This window comes from Pelophylax lessonae, assembly GCF_965119305.1.
Source record: "Pelophylax lessonae genome assembly, chromosome: 4".
NCBI classification, from domain to species: domain Eukaryota; kingdom Metazoa; phylum Chordata; class Amphibia; order Anura; family Ranidae; genus Pelophylax; species Pelophylax lessonae.
Window position 1 is genome coordinate 57,432,826 of NC_138771.1, and position 14,665 is coordinate 57,447,490.

Sequence of the window (14,665 nt, forward strand, 5' to 3'; positions counted from 1 at the left end):
AAAGTAGCCCTTATGGGATCAGTGTAAGCCTGCAACCAAACATACATGGTCATATTAACAGTGCTTTCAAAAAGTATTCATACCCCTTCCAAATTTTTTTTTATGTTACATGTTGGCTGCTTCTCTGATAAATGCTCAGCCTGTCAGTTTAGGTGGACGGCCATGTCTTAGTAGGTTTGCAGTTGTACCATACTCCGTCCATTTTCGGATGATGGATTGAACAATGCTCCATGGGACGTTCAAAGCTTGGGATATTTTTATTTTTAATAACCTAACCCTGCTTTACACTTCTCCACAACCTTATCCCTGACCTGTCTGGGGTGTTGTTTGGCCTTCATGAGGTTGTTTGTTCACTAATGCCTCGTACACACGTACCGATTGTCGGCCGTAAAGATTCGGCCGACGACCGATCGGAGGCTTGTTAGTATGATGCTTCTGACAGCACCTTTTCGGCAGAACAGAATCTGTTTTGCAGGCATTAAAATTTTTGTTGGCCAACACCAGAACGGCCGATTGTTCGCCAGTCAGTACAGATTTCGGCCGACAGACAGCCTATAAGCAAGACTGGGCATGCTCAGAAAAGAAAAAAAGACAAGGAAAGTTAACCATCACATGAAATCACTTCTGCAGTCGGCTGTTGTTGGCCGACAAAATTCGTGTGCAGTCTTTTGCAGTTTTCAACACGACAGCCCTAGACAAAAGACGGCCGATCGTTCGGCCGACGATCAGTACGTGTGTACGGGGCTTAAGGTTCTCTAACAAACCTCTGAGGGCTTTACAGAACAGCTGTATTTATACTGTATTTATACTGAGAATTATATACACACACAGGTGGACTCCATTTACCAATTAGGTGACTACTGAAGGCAATTGGTTCCACTAGATTTTAGTTAGGGGTATCAGAGTAAAGGGGGCTGAAAACAAATGCACGCCACACTTTTCAGGTATTTATTTTGTAAAAAATGTTGAAAATCATTCATCAATTTCCTTCCACTTCACAATTATGTGCCACTTTGTGTTGGTCTATCACATAAAATCCCAACAAAATACATTTACGTTTTTGGTTGTAACATGACAAAATGTGGAAATGCCAAGGGGTATAAATACTTTTTTTCTGTTCCAACAATTTTTATTAAAAAAAAAAAAAAAAGAGGAAGATTTTAAGAAAATAATGGAGGTACAAGATAGTACAAAAACAGATTCCTTAATGGTGTTACAGTGGAATGAATACTTTTTCAAGGCACTGTATATCCAATATTGAGCTAATTACTTATCAGTACTGGAGAACCCCAGAGGCTCGAATGCACAGAGTACTCTAATAGGCAAATCTTGGTTTTATCCAGAGAGGGGGCCCTCTCCTGGCTCCAAATACATCTTACGGATTTATCAGTGTGGGCAGCCTGTCTGGCTAGTGAAGTTGGGGTAGTAGGAGTGGAAGGACCAAAAGCCAGCATTTTGGTAAAAGTCAGGTTTTACTAATGATTCTCCAATCCAGCTAGTGCATGAATCTCCAAATATCTACAGTAACCCCACAGCCCCAGTACAATTTCATAAAAAAGGACAATATAGGTGAGCATAGGCTGCTTATTGCAATCAATATTGGTGATTGTCATACCCATTCATCATCTTCTGCGCCATCGCCTTGACCCCGGGGTTCAGGAACAGGTGCGCTACTGTGAGATTTGTTGGCCATAATGTTGTCTGTCCAAGATGCCCCAGTTTGAGAATCGCCAGCAAAATTGCACTTGGTCACCGTGCCACTGTCAACTTTTGCTAAAGAAACTAAAAGAGAAAAAACACAAAGATGAATCAAAGTAGAAGTTATAATAGTCTTACACAACATGTTTCTGATTTCTTTAGAGTCTCAAAACTATGGCCCGCAGGTCACACCCAACCCACTATGGGATTTTATTTCCCTAATGCACACACTGACCCTTCAGACCCTGAAGTAAGGAAAGGAGGGAGGAAAACTCTGATGTGTAAAGGAGGACTCCCATGGGGACCCTGGTGTATGGGAGAACTCCGATTGGGAGACTGACTGATGTAAGAGGGGATTCTGATAAAGGGGGCTATCAAGTAATGGGGGGGTGGGGGGCTTTTGATATAAAAAGGGGGAACTCCAATTGGAACCTCTGATGGGAACCTAATATAAAGGGCAGACCCATAGGTAAGGGGGGCTATGGAGAGATTGTGGGCTTCTGATGTGATGTGAAGGAGAGACTCCCATGGGGACCCTGATGTATGGGGAAGCTCTAAATTGGGATTGTAAAGGGGGAGTCTGATAAGAAAGGGGGACTCTGCTATGATGTGAAGAGGGCAGGTTCTGATGTGATGGGGGGGGAAGGCTTCTTTAGTGAAACGGGGACTCCAATTGGGATCCTAAAATATAGCAGGCTTCTGATAGGAAGCTTGATGTAAGGGGTGACTCTGATATGTATGAAATGTTGGGGGGCTTCTGATGTGCAAGGGGGACTGATGTGATAAGACTTCTAAAGTGATGGTGGACTTTTCTTTTTTGTTTTAGCCTGTAAGCTGAATGATAAAAAACTAACAGATTCCTCCATCCATGGTGCACAGCTCTCAGGTGGACAAATCTCCCGCTGTGCCAATTGTATTCTGGCAGCCAGCCCCTAATTGGATGCCAACAATTTTGTCAGATGGGAGGCAACCAACAAAGCCAACCCCTAAAATCATACAGCATATGATCAGTTTAAAGTGATTGTATTTTTTGCATTATGGAGCTGATATTTATGTACTTTGGTGGGTGTTATATACCACCTAGCCAGACATTTGTAATTCATCTCTACTGTATTTATATCCACGGCTGTATTCTGGCCCGCTCTCAGTATTTTAGTTATTTGTTGCTCCTCTAAACGCGATCCCAAATATTTTTCCAATTTATCAATAAATGGTGGTATTCTCTGCTCTGTGTTCTCTGTAAGTATTCTGTAGATCTGTGCTATACAATGTTTTTTGGTCGTCTGTGAATTAGGCGTTCAAATGAAGAGGAGATCCTTCTCTGATCTAATTGGCTGGGGTAATGCGGTCACAAAGGGTCTCAACTGAAAATACGGCCATTCATTTAATATCATTAATTTATTTTTGGGTTTAGATTCTTGGTATGGACATATCTTTCCTTTTTTCATTATATCTTTAATCTGTGTATTTTTATCTATTATCCATTATACAAATTGTGCCCGGTTACCAGGTAAAATATAGTTTGTCCCCGTAAGTAAGATTAAAGGTGAATTAGATTACAATTTTATTGATTTATAAATAAAATCCTAAACCCTAAACACATTTTTAGTCAATTCTTGTGTATCTCCATCTAATATTCTATATTGTTGTGGTACCCAGATATTACTAAACCATGTGGGGTGAGAGGTCCTGGGTGGGAGGGGGGAGTTTGAGGGGTTCTGGGGGGGGGGGGGGTGGAAGGGTGAGGGGTCCCATCTGGATGAAAGATCAGGAATTACAGTCTGCATGGAGTATGTGTGTCTGCTATTGGAGTCCAGGAAACGTGAGCACTTCATGTTACATATAATGATACAAAGTAACTGAACTTATATCTACACTGTATACAATGTATGTGAGCTCTATACATGGACACTGTATACAATGTATGTGAGCTCTATACATGGACACTGTATACAATGTATGCGAGCTCTATACATGGGCACTGTATACAATGTATGCGAGCTCTATACATGGACACTGTATACAATGTATGTGAGCTCTATACATGGACACTGTATACAATGTATGCGAGCTCTATACATGGACACTGTATACAATGTATGCGAGCTCTATACATGGACACTGTGTACAATGTATGCGAGCTCTATACATGGACACTGTGTACAATGTATGTGAGCTCTATACATGGACACTGTATACATTGTATGTGAGCTCTATACATGGACACTGTATACAATGTACAGTATCTCAAAAAAGTAAGTACGCATATTTGTAAATATTTTATTCTATCTTTTCATGTGACAACACTGAAGAAATGGCACTTTGCTACAATAAAAAGTAGTGAGTGTACAGCTTGTATAACAGTGTAAATTTGCTGTCCCCTCAAAATAACTCAACACACAGCCATTAATGTCTAAACCGCTGGCAACAAAGTGAGTACACCCCTAAGTAAAAAATGTCCAAATATGGCCCAAAGTGTCAATATTTTGTGTGGCCACCATTATTTTCTCAACCCTCTTGGGCATGGAGTTCACCAGAGCTTCACAGGTTACCACTGGAGTCCTCTTCCACTCCTCCATGATGACATACCGGAGCTGGTGGATGTTAGAGGCCTTGCGCTCCTCCACCTTCCGTTTGAGGATGCCCCACAGATGCTCAATAGGGTTTAGGTCTGGAGACGTGCCTGGCCAGTCCATCACCTTTACCCTCAGCTTCTTTAGCAAGACAGTGGTCATCTTGTAGGTGTATTTGGGCTCGTTATCATGTTGGAATACTGCCCTGCGGCCCAGTCTCCGGGGGGAGATCATGCTCTGTATACTCTTCAGTATGTCACAGTACATGTTGGCATTCATGGTTTCCTCAATGAACTGTAGCTCCCCAGTGCCAGCAGCACTCATGCAGCCCCAGACCATGACACTCCCACCACCATGCTTGACTGTAGGCAAGACACGCTTGTCTTTGTACTCCTCACCTGGTTGCCGCCACACACGCTTGACACCATCTGAACCAAATAAGTTTATCTTGGTCTCATCAGACCACAGGACATGGTTCCAGTAATCCATGTCCTTAGTCTGCTTGTCTTCAGCAAACTGTTTGCAGGCTTTCTTGCGCATCATCTTTAGAAGAGACTTCCTTCTGGGATGACAGCCATGCAGACCAATTTGATGCAGTGCCTGATGTATGGTCTGAGCACTGACAGGCTAACCCCCCCCCACCCCTTAAACCTCTGCAGCAATGCTGGCAGCACTCGTATGTCTATTTCCCAAAGACAACCTCTGGATATGACGCTGAGCATGTGCACTCAACTTCTTTGGTGGAGCATGGCGAGGCCTATTCTTAGAGGAACCTGTCCTGTTAAATCGCTGTATGGTCTTGGCCACCGTGCTGCAGCTCAGTTTCAGGGTCTTGGCAATCTTTCTATAGCCTAGGCCATCTTTATGTAGAGGAACAATTCTTTTTTTAAGATCCTCAGACACTTCTTTGCCATGAGGTGCCATGTTGAACTTCTAGTGACCAGTATGAGAGAGTGGGAGCGATACCAAATTTAACACACCTGCTCCCCATTTACACCCGGGGAGGGAAAATGGCTAACTGCCAGCAGTTTAGACATTAATGGCTGTGTGTTGAGTTATTTTGAGGGGACAGCAAATTTACACTGTTATGCAAGCTGTATACTCACTACTTTACATTGTAGCAAAGTGTAATTTCTTCAGTGTTGTCACATGAAAAGATATAATAAAATATTTACAAATATGTGAGGGGTGTACTCACTTTTGTGAAATACTGTATGTGTATGGACACTGTATACAATGTATCTGAGCTCTATACATGGACACTGTATACAATGTATCTGAGCTCTATACATGGACACTGTATACAATGTATCGGAGGTCTATATCTAAGCACACTACTATAAAATGGGGGGGGGGGGGGGATTTATCAAGACTGGATGAACCGGAATCTAGAGCAGATGTGTATACTAACCAATCAACTTTAATCTTCAGTTTGTTCAGTTAAGATTTGAAAAATAAAGATAAAAGCTGAATTTTTCCCCATTCAGAACTGCTCCAGATTCTGGGAAAAAATGAAAGGGAAAAATACTGCGCTACCCTGTGTAAGTAGGATGAACAGCTCAAAACAACGGATGATTGAACAATGTAAATATGTAAAACAATATAGGTAAGTAAAAATAAGTGAGTGTGGATCACTCCAATACCTCAAATATAAAATGGCACTGTAAACTTATAAATATAGTGCAGAAATAATAATAATAAACATTATGATAATAAATAATATATAACACTGGTGATGATGGTGACAGTCCATAAAAAACGTGAGTAAAGTGCAAAAAAGTGCTGCATTGAAAGTCTCTTTAGTGCAATAACATTCAGTGGTGACTCCTGTGGCCCTCTGCTTCACACTTCAGTGCTCAAAGGTAAGGTAGCCCACTTACCAGATGTAGTTGATTCTTATGGCGTACGCCAAAAAGAATCAAAAATCGCTTGTGTGTTATTCCTGGTGTCAGATGACCCGGTTCCGTGTTGAGCCCATATGCACTCGGGATAAACAAGAAAAGAAAGAGCTCCTCATAGTGTGAAAAAGTAACGTCCTTTATTTTTCACTCGAACACATGGTATACACACTCTTCATCTTAAAAGTCATCCAATAAAAAGTCCATAAAACACTGTGGTAAACTCCAAACGTGATAATAAAAACTAGTGCAAACTCGCAAGTAAAAAACGGTGAGGGGTCACAGCAAAAATGGTGGGTACCCGCTGAGGGGTCTCCTAGTAGATAGGTTACCGCTGCTGAGCTCCTGTGGTGCCTCGCGGCACGATACAACAGGACGCTGGTGAAGCTCCGCTGTTGGCGCCTTACCCGGAAGTGGTGTAATCGGCGTGCGGTCCAGCAAAGGCTCAGAGCGAGGCAGCGTGCGTACCAACTTGACGCGTTTCGTCAGAGATGTGACGTCTTCGGAAGTGGTACGTGCGCTGCGTGTCAACTTGGTTTTATGCGGAAGGATTCTATTGGGCCCGCCTTTCCTCCCGCCTTGGTATTGTCATTGATTAATACAAACCGGAAGTAATAGATGATGTCCGTGATCGTATCTCTATATACATAATTAATTAATTCCCATGTTTTAATACTATTACTAAGGGCTTTATGCAAATACCCCATTTTTTTAAACCAACCATTATGTATGAACTCCTGAAAACCATTGTTTTGACAGTACTCTTTCCCATTAATGATAAACTATGGTATAGATAGGATGTGGAACTCAATCAATTACTTCCGTGCGGAACATAACCGATTTTTTTCTTATGATAAATAAATATTTTCCCTTTATACACGTCAATGTTGACAAATAAATATTCATCATTATTGTACATACATACTAAATACCGAGACCCTTATAAATAACCGTTAATAATAATGCTTATATTTATCGGTACTCAGTTCATTCAGTCAAATGTGATAACAGATATCTGAATTATATTAAAAAAATATATTAAAATATTATATAAATATAAATATGAAATCCCCTTTTATAATAATTAATTAAACATTACATACCCCTAATCATATTTTAAAAATTGGTTAAAAAACAATTTATATCTAAATCTTTATTCATTCCACCGGGTTGTAAAGTGCCTAATTCACATATCCAAAAGGTTTCGTTCTTGGATATGGCAATTTTTCTGTCTCCTCCTCTCCAATGTGGATCCACCATATCTATACCACAAAACTGTAGTAGTGAAGGGTCCCTGTTGTGGTGGGTCCTAAAATGCATGGAGAGGCTATGTTTTTTGTATCCTCTCCTAATGTTGCCAAGGTGCTCCCATATCCTTATACTCAATTTTCTGGTGGTGCGGCCTACATATTGTAGGCCGCATGGACATGTAGCCAGGTATGTGACGTGGGTACTTGCACATGTAATTAATTTCATATTCTTTAGAAGTAACATGGGATACAAAGGAAGTTTGTTTTCTGGCTTTTGTTCTCACTGTGTTACATGCCTTGCATTTTCTGCATGCATAAAAACCTTTAAAATCCAAAAAAGTGGATACCATCCGCTTTGGTGGGTCAGGAATGTTATGAGCTAATTTATCTTTCAAATTAGGCACTCTACGATATATAAATTGTGGCTTGGGTGGTAATATACTTTTTAAGGTATTATCTCTCATGAGTATGTGCCAATGTTGTTTGAACACTTTTTCTACCTGTTTGTAATTTCTGTGGTATTGCGTAATGAAGGCTACGTTAAAGTGGCTGGTGCTTAGATCATTATTCTTGTGTTTATCTTGCAATAAGATTTTTCTATCCTTATTTTTTACTTGATCTCGCAATGAAATTAGTTTTTGTGTGTCATATCCCTTGTCTGAAAATCTTGCTATAAGGATATTAGTCTGCTCTATGTAATCCCTATCGTCTCTACAGTTTCTTCTCATTCGCAACATCTGACCCTTAGGAATTCCCTCAATCCATCTGGGGTGATGGCAACTGTGGGTTGGTATATATCCATTGCGGTCCGTACTCTTAAAAAAAGTTTTAGTGTAAAATTTACCCTCTCTTATATAAATAGTCAAGTCTAAAAAATTAATTTCCTTTTTGTCGTATGTTCCAGTAAAACTTATCTTATAGTTGTTAATATTCATATTTTCCATAAAAACTTTCAAAGACTCCTCGGTTCCAGACCACACAATAAAAATATTGTCAAGCACACAAAAGAGGCATCTTAAATAAAAAAGAATATAGATACCTAATTCCGGACCACCCAAGACTACCAGTCATATATCAAGTTCCCAAAATACACAAAAGCACAACAGCCCCACCGGGAAGGCCCATTATTAGCGGAATAAATTCCATCTTCTCCAGAATTGGAGAATATTTAGATTTTTATTTACAGCCTTTGGTACAGTCCTATCCGGCCTACCTTAGGGATAGTAAACAGCTGATCAATATATTAGACCAAACACAGTGCACTCCCAATTTAATTATGGCCACAGTTGACGTCGAGTCACTGTACACAAATATAGATCAGACAGATGCATTACGAGCAATAATGTGGGCCTTAAAAGAAAAAACAGACTTAAAAACGGAACAACAATCCTTAATGGGAGAAATGTTAGACCTAGCCATGGGAGGTAACTATTTTTGGCATGAAGGGCAATACTATAGACAACACAGAGGCGTTGCAATGGGGGCAAAGTATGCCCCTAGTGTTGCCAATATATTCTTGAGTAAGTGGGAACATGAAGAAGTATTCCACACAACTAACCAGAACCTTTTAATCTATAAAAGATATATTGACGATATTTTTATTGTGTGGTCTGGAACCGAGGAGTCTTTGAAAGTTTTTATGGAAAATATGAATATTAACAACTATAAGATAAGTTTTACTGGAACATACGACAAAAAGGAAATTAATTTTTTAGACTTGACTATTTATATAAGAGAGGGTAAATTTTACACTAAAACTTTTTTTAAGAGTACGGACCGCAATGGATATATACCAACCCACAGTTGCCATCACCCCAGATGGATTGAGGGAATTCCTAAGGGTCAGATGTTGCGAATGAGAAGAAACTGTAGAGACGATAGGGATTACATAGAGCAGACTAATATCCTTATAGCAAGATTTTCAGACAAGGGATATGACACACAAAAACTAATTTCATTGCGAGATCAAGTAAAAAATAAGGATAGAAAAATCTTATTGCAAGATAAACACAAGAATAATGATCTAAGCACCAGCCACTTTAACGTAGCCTTCATTACGCAATACCACAGAAATTACAAACAGGTAGAAAAAGTGTTCAAACAACATTGGCACATACTCATGAGAGATAATACCTTAAAAAGTATATTACCACCCAAGCAACAATTTATATATCGTAGAGTGCCTAATTTGAAAGATAAATTAGCTCATAACATTCCTGACCCACCAAAGCGGATGGTATCCACTTTTTTGGATTTTAAAGGTTTTTATGCATGCAGAAAATGCAAGGCATGTAACACAGTGAGAACAAAAGCCAGAAAACAAACTTCCTTTGTATCCCATGTTACTTCTAAAGAATATGAAATCAAAAAATTAATTACATGTGCAAGTACCCACGTCACATACCTGGCTACATGTCCATGCGGCCTACAATATGTAGGCCGCACCACCAGAAAATTGAGTATAAGGATAGGGGAGCACCTTGGCAACATTAGGAGAGGATACAAAAAACATAGCCTCTCCATGCATTTTAGGACCCACCACAACAGGGACCCTTCACTACTACAGTTTTGTGGTATAGATATGGTGGATCCACATTGGAGAGGAGGAGACAGAAAAATTGCCATATCCAAGAACGAAACCTTTTGGATATGTGAATTAGGCACTTTACAACCCGGTGGAATGAATAAAGATTTAGATATAAATTGTTTTTTAACCAATTTTTAAAATATGATTAGGGGTATGTAATGTTTAATTAATTATTATAAAAGGGGATTTCATATTTATATGTATATAATATTTTAATATATTTTTTTAATATAATTCAGATATCTGTTATCACATTTGACTGAATGAACTGAGTACCGATAAATATAAGCATTATTATTAACGGTTATTTATAAGGGTCTCGGTATTTAGTATGTATGTACAATAATGATGAATATTTATTTGTCAACATTGACGTGTATAAAGGGAAAATATTTATTTATCATAAGAAAAAAATCGGTTATGTTCCGCACGGAAGTAATTGATTGAGTTCCACATCCTATCTATACCATAGTTTATCATTAATGGGAAAGAGTACTGTCAAAACAATGGTTTTCAGGAGTTCATACATAATGGTTGGTTTAAAAAAATGGGGTATTTGCATAAAGCCCTTAGTAATAGTATTAAAACATGGGAATTATTTATGTATATAGAGATACGATCACGGACATCATCTATTACTTCCGGTTTGTATTAATCAATGACAATACCAAGGCGGGAGGAAAGGCGGGCCCAATAGAATCCTTCCGCATAAAACCAAGTTGACACGCAGCGCACGTACCACTTCCGAAGACGTCACATCTCTGACGAAACGTGTCAAGTTGGTACGCACGCTGCCTCGCTCTGAGCCATTGCTGGACCGCACGCCGATTACACCACTTCCGGGTAAGGCGCCAACAGCGGAGCTTCACCAGCGTCCTGTTGTATCGTGCCGCGAGGCACCACAGGAGCTCAGCAGCGGTAACCTATCTACTAGGAGACCCCTCAGCGGGTACCCACCATTTTTGCTGTGACCCCTCACCGTTTTTTACTTGCGAGTTTGCACTAGTTTTTATTATCACGTTTGGAGTTTACCACAGTGTTTTATGGACTTTTTATTGGATGACTTTTAAGAAGAAGAGTGTGTATACCATGTGTTCGAGTGAAAAATAAAGGACGTTACTTTTTCACACTATGAGGAGCTCTTTCTTTTCTTGTTTATCCCGAGTGCATATGGGCTCAACACTGAACCGGGTCATCTGACACCAGGAATAACACACAAGCGATTTTTGATTCTTTTTGGCGTACGCCATAAGAATCAACTACATCTGGTAAGTGGGCTACCTTACCTTTGAGCACTGAAGGGTGAAGCAGAGGGCCACAGGAGTCACCACTGAATGTTATTGCACTAAAGAGACTTTCAATGCAGCACTTTTTTGCACTTTAGTCACGTTTTTTATGGACTGTCACCATCATCACCAGTGTTATATATTATTTATTATCATAATGTTTATTATTATTATTTCTGCACTATATTTATAAGTTTACAGTGCCATTTTATATTTGAGGTATTGGAGTGATCCACACTCACTTATTTTTACTTACCTATATTGTTTTACATATTTACATTGTTCAATCATCCGTTGTTTTGAGCTGTTCATCCTACTTACACAGGGTAGCGCAGTATTTTTCCCTTTCATTTTTTCCCAGATCACTAATTTTAGTGCACTTGATACTTTGCTGCTTCCCACAGACACCGTATTATATTATATATTTTTTAGCACCTAGGCGCGATTATACACAAATTTCTTTTGCTCCAGATTCTGTTTGCTCTGATCCCTTGCTGAACAAACTAGACACAGTCCATGTGGAAGGACCTTATGGAAGGGTTATAACCCCTGTCATTTTTTTTTTTTTTTTTGCCATCTGTATCCTGTTGGGGAGATTTCTTATCACTTCTGTTCCCATAGACAATAGAGGAGTTGATTAGAAATCCATCTAAAGTGAGAGTGTCATCAGTGTCATTAAAACTAGTGTCCCCATTGGAAGATTTCCCCTTTGTTTTTGTTTTGGTGACAACCCAAAGTTTAAACATTTCTTTTTAGTTGAATTCTCATTTATAATGGTAAATGGGGAAAATTGGAGAGGGGGAGCAGACCACAATAAAAACTTGACAGATGTTCTAACCCAGTGATGGTGAACCTTGGCATCCAAGATGTTTTGGAACTACATTTCCGATGATGCTCAACTACATTGCAGAGTGCATGAGCATCATGGGAAACATAGTTCCAAAACATCTTGGTTTCTTATTCTGCCATAAATGGATTTTTGTAAGATCTTACTGTAAAATCATTTTCTCTTAGCTCATTGACAGATGTAGTCCTCTTGATTAATATCAAATTGGGTTAGACTGCCCTCTACAGGAGTAGGACACTAGGCAGAAAGAAAACGTTCTGGCCACACCTTTGGGGCAGTCCCAGAGGGTATATCCTCTTCCTGTCTGCTACAGGAAATCAGTTATGTCCCAAAGCAGTGTCAGAGAATTTAACCCAACCCAACTCAAAAGTAGAGGGGCGGGTACTACGTCTGTCAATGAGCTAAGAGAAAAGTATTTTACGGAAAGATCTTCCAAAAATCCATTTTTCTCTGTCGCTCATTGACAGACGTAGTCCTCTTGATTAATATCAAATTGGGACGTCCCAAAGCAGTGCCACAAATGAGGGGTGGGAACAGAATCAAAATCCAGAAGGCCCAACCGGAGCCAACCAGAAGTATCAAGGGACTCATCGAGCAAACAGATGAGACCTACCCAACAAACCCTCGAGGTAGACCAACAGTCTCCTCAAACAGCGGCCTGCAGGAACCTTGCGGCCAAAAGAGGCATCTGACGATGCCATCACATAAACCTTATACAATATTGTAAAAGGTATGAACCGACGATCAAGTAGTCGCCTTGAAAACCTGGATCGCTGACGCCTGATGGCGGAAGACCCAGGAAACACTAAGCGCCCGAGTAGAGTTCGCCTTACAGGGAACGGGGGATCCCGACCCTTAGATAGAATAAGCCTATACCACCGTCTGTCTGATCCATCTAGAGATGGTCGCGGCAGAAAACAGGCAACCCCTTCTTAGGGCCATCCGTGATCACAAACAGTGAATCCGTATTATGAAATGAATCCGTAGTATTCAAGTATACCCTGATCGCCCGAACTACATCCAAGGAATGCAACGAGAATTCTCGAGGATGACTGGGCTTAGGACACAGGGAAGACAATACCATGTCCTCATTCAAATGAAACTTTGAAACCACCTTAGGAAGGAAGGATGGATTCGGACGAAGAACAACCTTATCCCTATGAACCACCAGATATGGGGAACAACAGGATAATGCAGCCAGTTCGGACACCCTGCGTGCAGAAGTGATAGCCACCAAGAAGGCCACCTTCTGGGATAAAGTAAGCAAGGGAATCTCCCTGATATTTTCAAAGGGAGGTTTCTGAAGAACCGACAGCACCAATTTAAGATCCCAGTGTGGTAAAGGTGCGCGCACTGGCGGAGCCAGGTGTCGCACCCCCTGGATGAAATTCCGCACCAAGGAATGAGTAGCCAAAAGCTTCTGAAAGAAGATTGCTAATGCTGAAACCTGACCCTTGATAGCACTCAAGGCCAGCTTCTGCTCAACCCCCTGTTGCAGAAAGGCCAATATTCGGCCCCCCGAATAACAACGTGGAGGGAACCCAAGGGATTCACACCACGCAATCTAAGACTTCCATGTGTGATGATAAATCTTTCTGGAATTCGCTTTTCTTGCTTTAACTAGAGTAGGAATAACTGAAGCTGACAATCCCTTGTCCTTCAGCACCTGGGTCTCAATAGCCAGGCCGTTAAAGCCAGCGATCGTAAAGCAGGATGGAAGATCGGTCCCTGCGACAGCAGATCCTCCCTGAGAGGAAGTCGCCAAGGAACGTCTGCAACCAGCCTGACCAGGTCGGCGTACCAGGCCCGACTAGGCCAGTCCTGAGCTACCAGGATAACTGGGATTCCCTCCACCTCTATCCTGCGAAGAAGCTTCGGCAGCAACTTGAGAGGAGGGAAGGCATACAGTAGCTGATACTGCCCCCACGGGGCGATCAGCGTGTCTGCGGCGTCTGCTAGAGGATCGCGGGAGCGAGCCACAAACCTCCGCACTTTCCTGTTGAGCCGAGATGCCAACAGATCCCATTCGGGGTGCCCCAACGGAGGCACAGTTGGTGGAATACCTCTGGATGAAAAGATCATTCCCCTTGATCCAGAATCTGACGGCTGAGATAATCTGCCTGCCAATTCACCCCCGGAATGAATACCGCAGAGAGAGCTGGAACAATCGTTCCGCTCAACGAAGAATGCTGGCCACTTCTATGGCCGCCAGGACACTCCTGGTGCCCCCTTGATGATTGACATAAGCCACTGCTATGGCATTGTCCGACTGGATCCGAACCGGGCTGCCCTGGAGCTGCTCGGTCCAGTGAATCAGACAAAGTCTGATCGCTCTCAGTTCCAATCCATTTATCGGTAACCTGGACTCTTCCAGGGACCAAAGCCCCTGAGCGGATAATTTGGACGATTGTCACCACGGATGCCAGTCTATCCGGGTGGGGAGGAATTCTCGGCAATCTATTGGAAGACATAACCTCCCCTGCTGAGCATCGGAGACCGAAGCCACCAGACCAGAGACTTCCTGGT

The 14,665-nt window shown here is 41.3% G+C and overlaps 1 protein-coding gene across 1 annotated transcript in view; it reads right to left on the reverse strand.

The window, feature by feature from the left end:
- Positions 1-1,584: 1,584 nt before the first annotated feature.
- Positions 1,585-14,665, reverse strand: part of ARPIN (actin related protein 2/3 complex inhibitor) — a 51,894-nt gene continuing 38,813 nt past the window's right edge. The window contains exon 5 of the mRNA XM_082256347.1: positions 1,585-1,782. Coding sequence (XP_082112473.1) covers positions 1,610-1,782 — 173 coding nt within the window. The 3' untranslated portion in view covers positions 1,585-1,609. The remainder of the gene's footprint in view (positions 1,783-14,665) is intronic.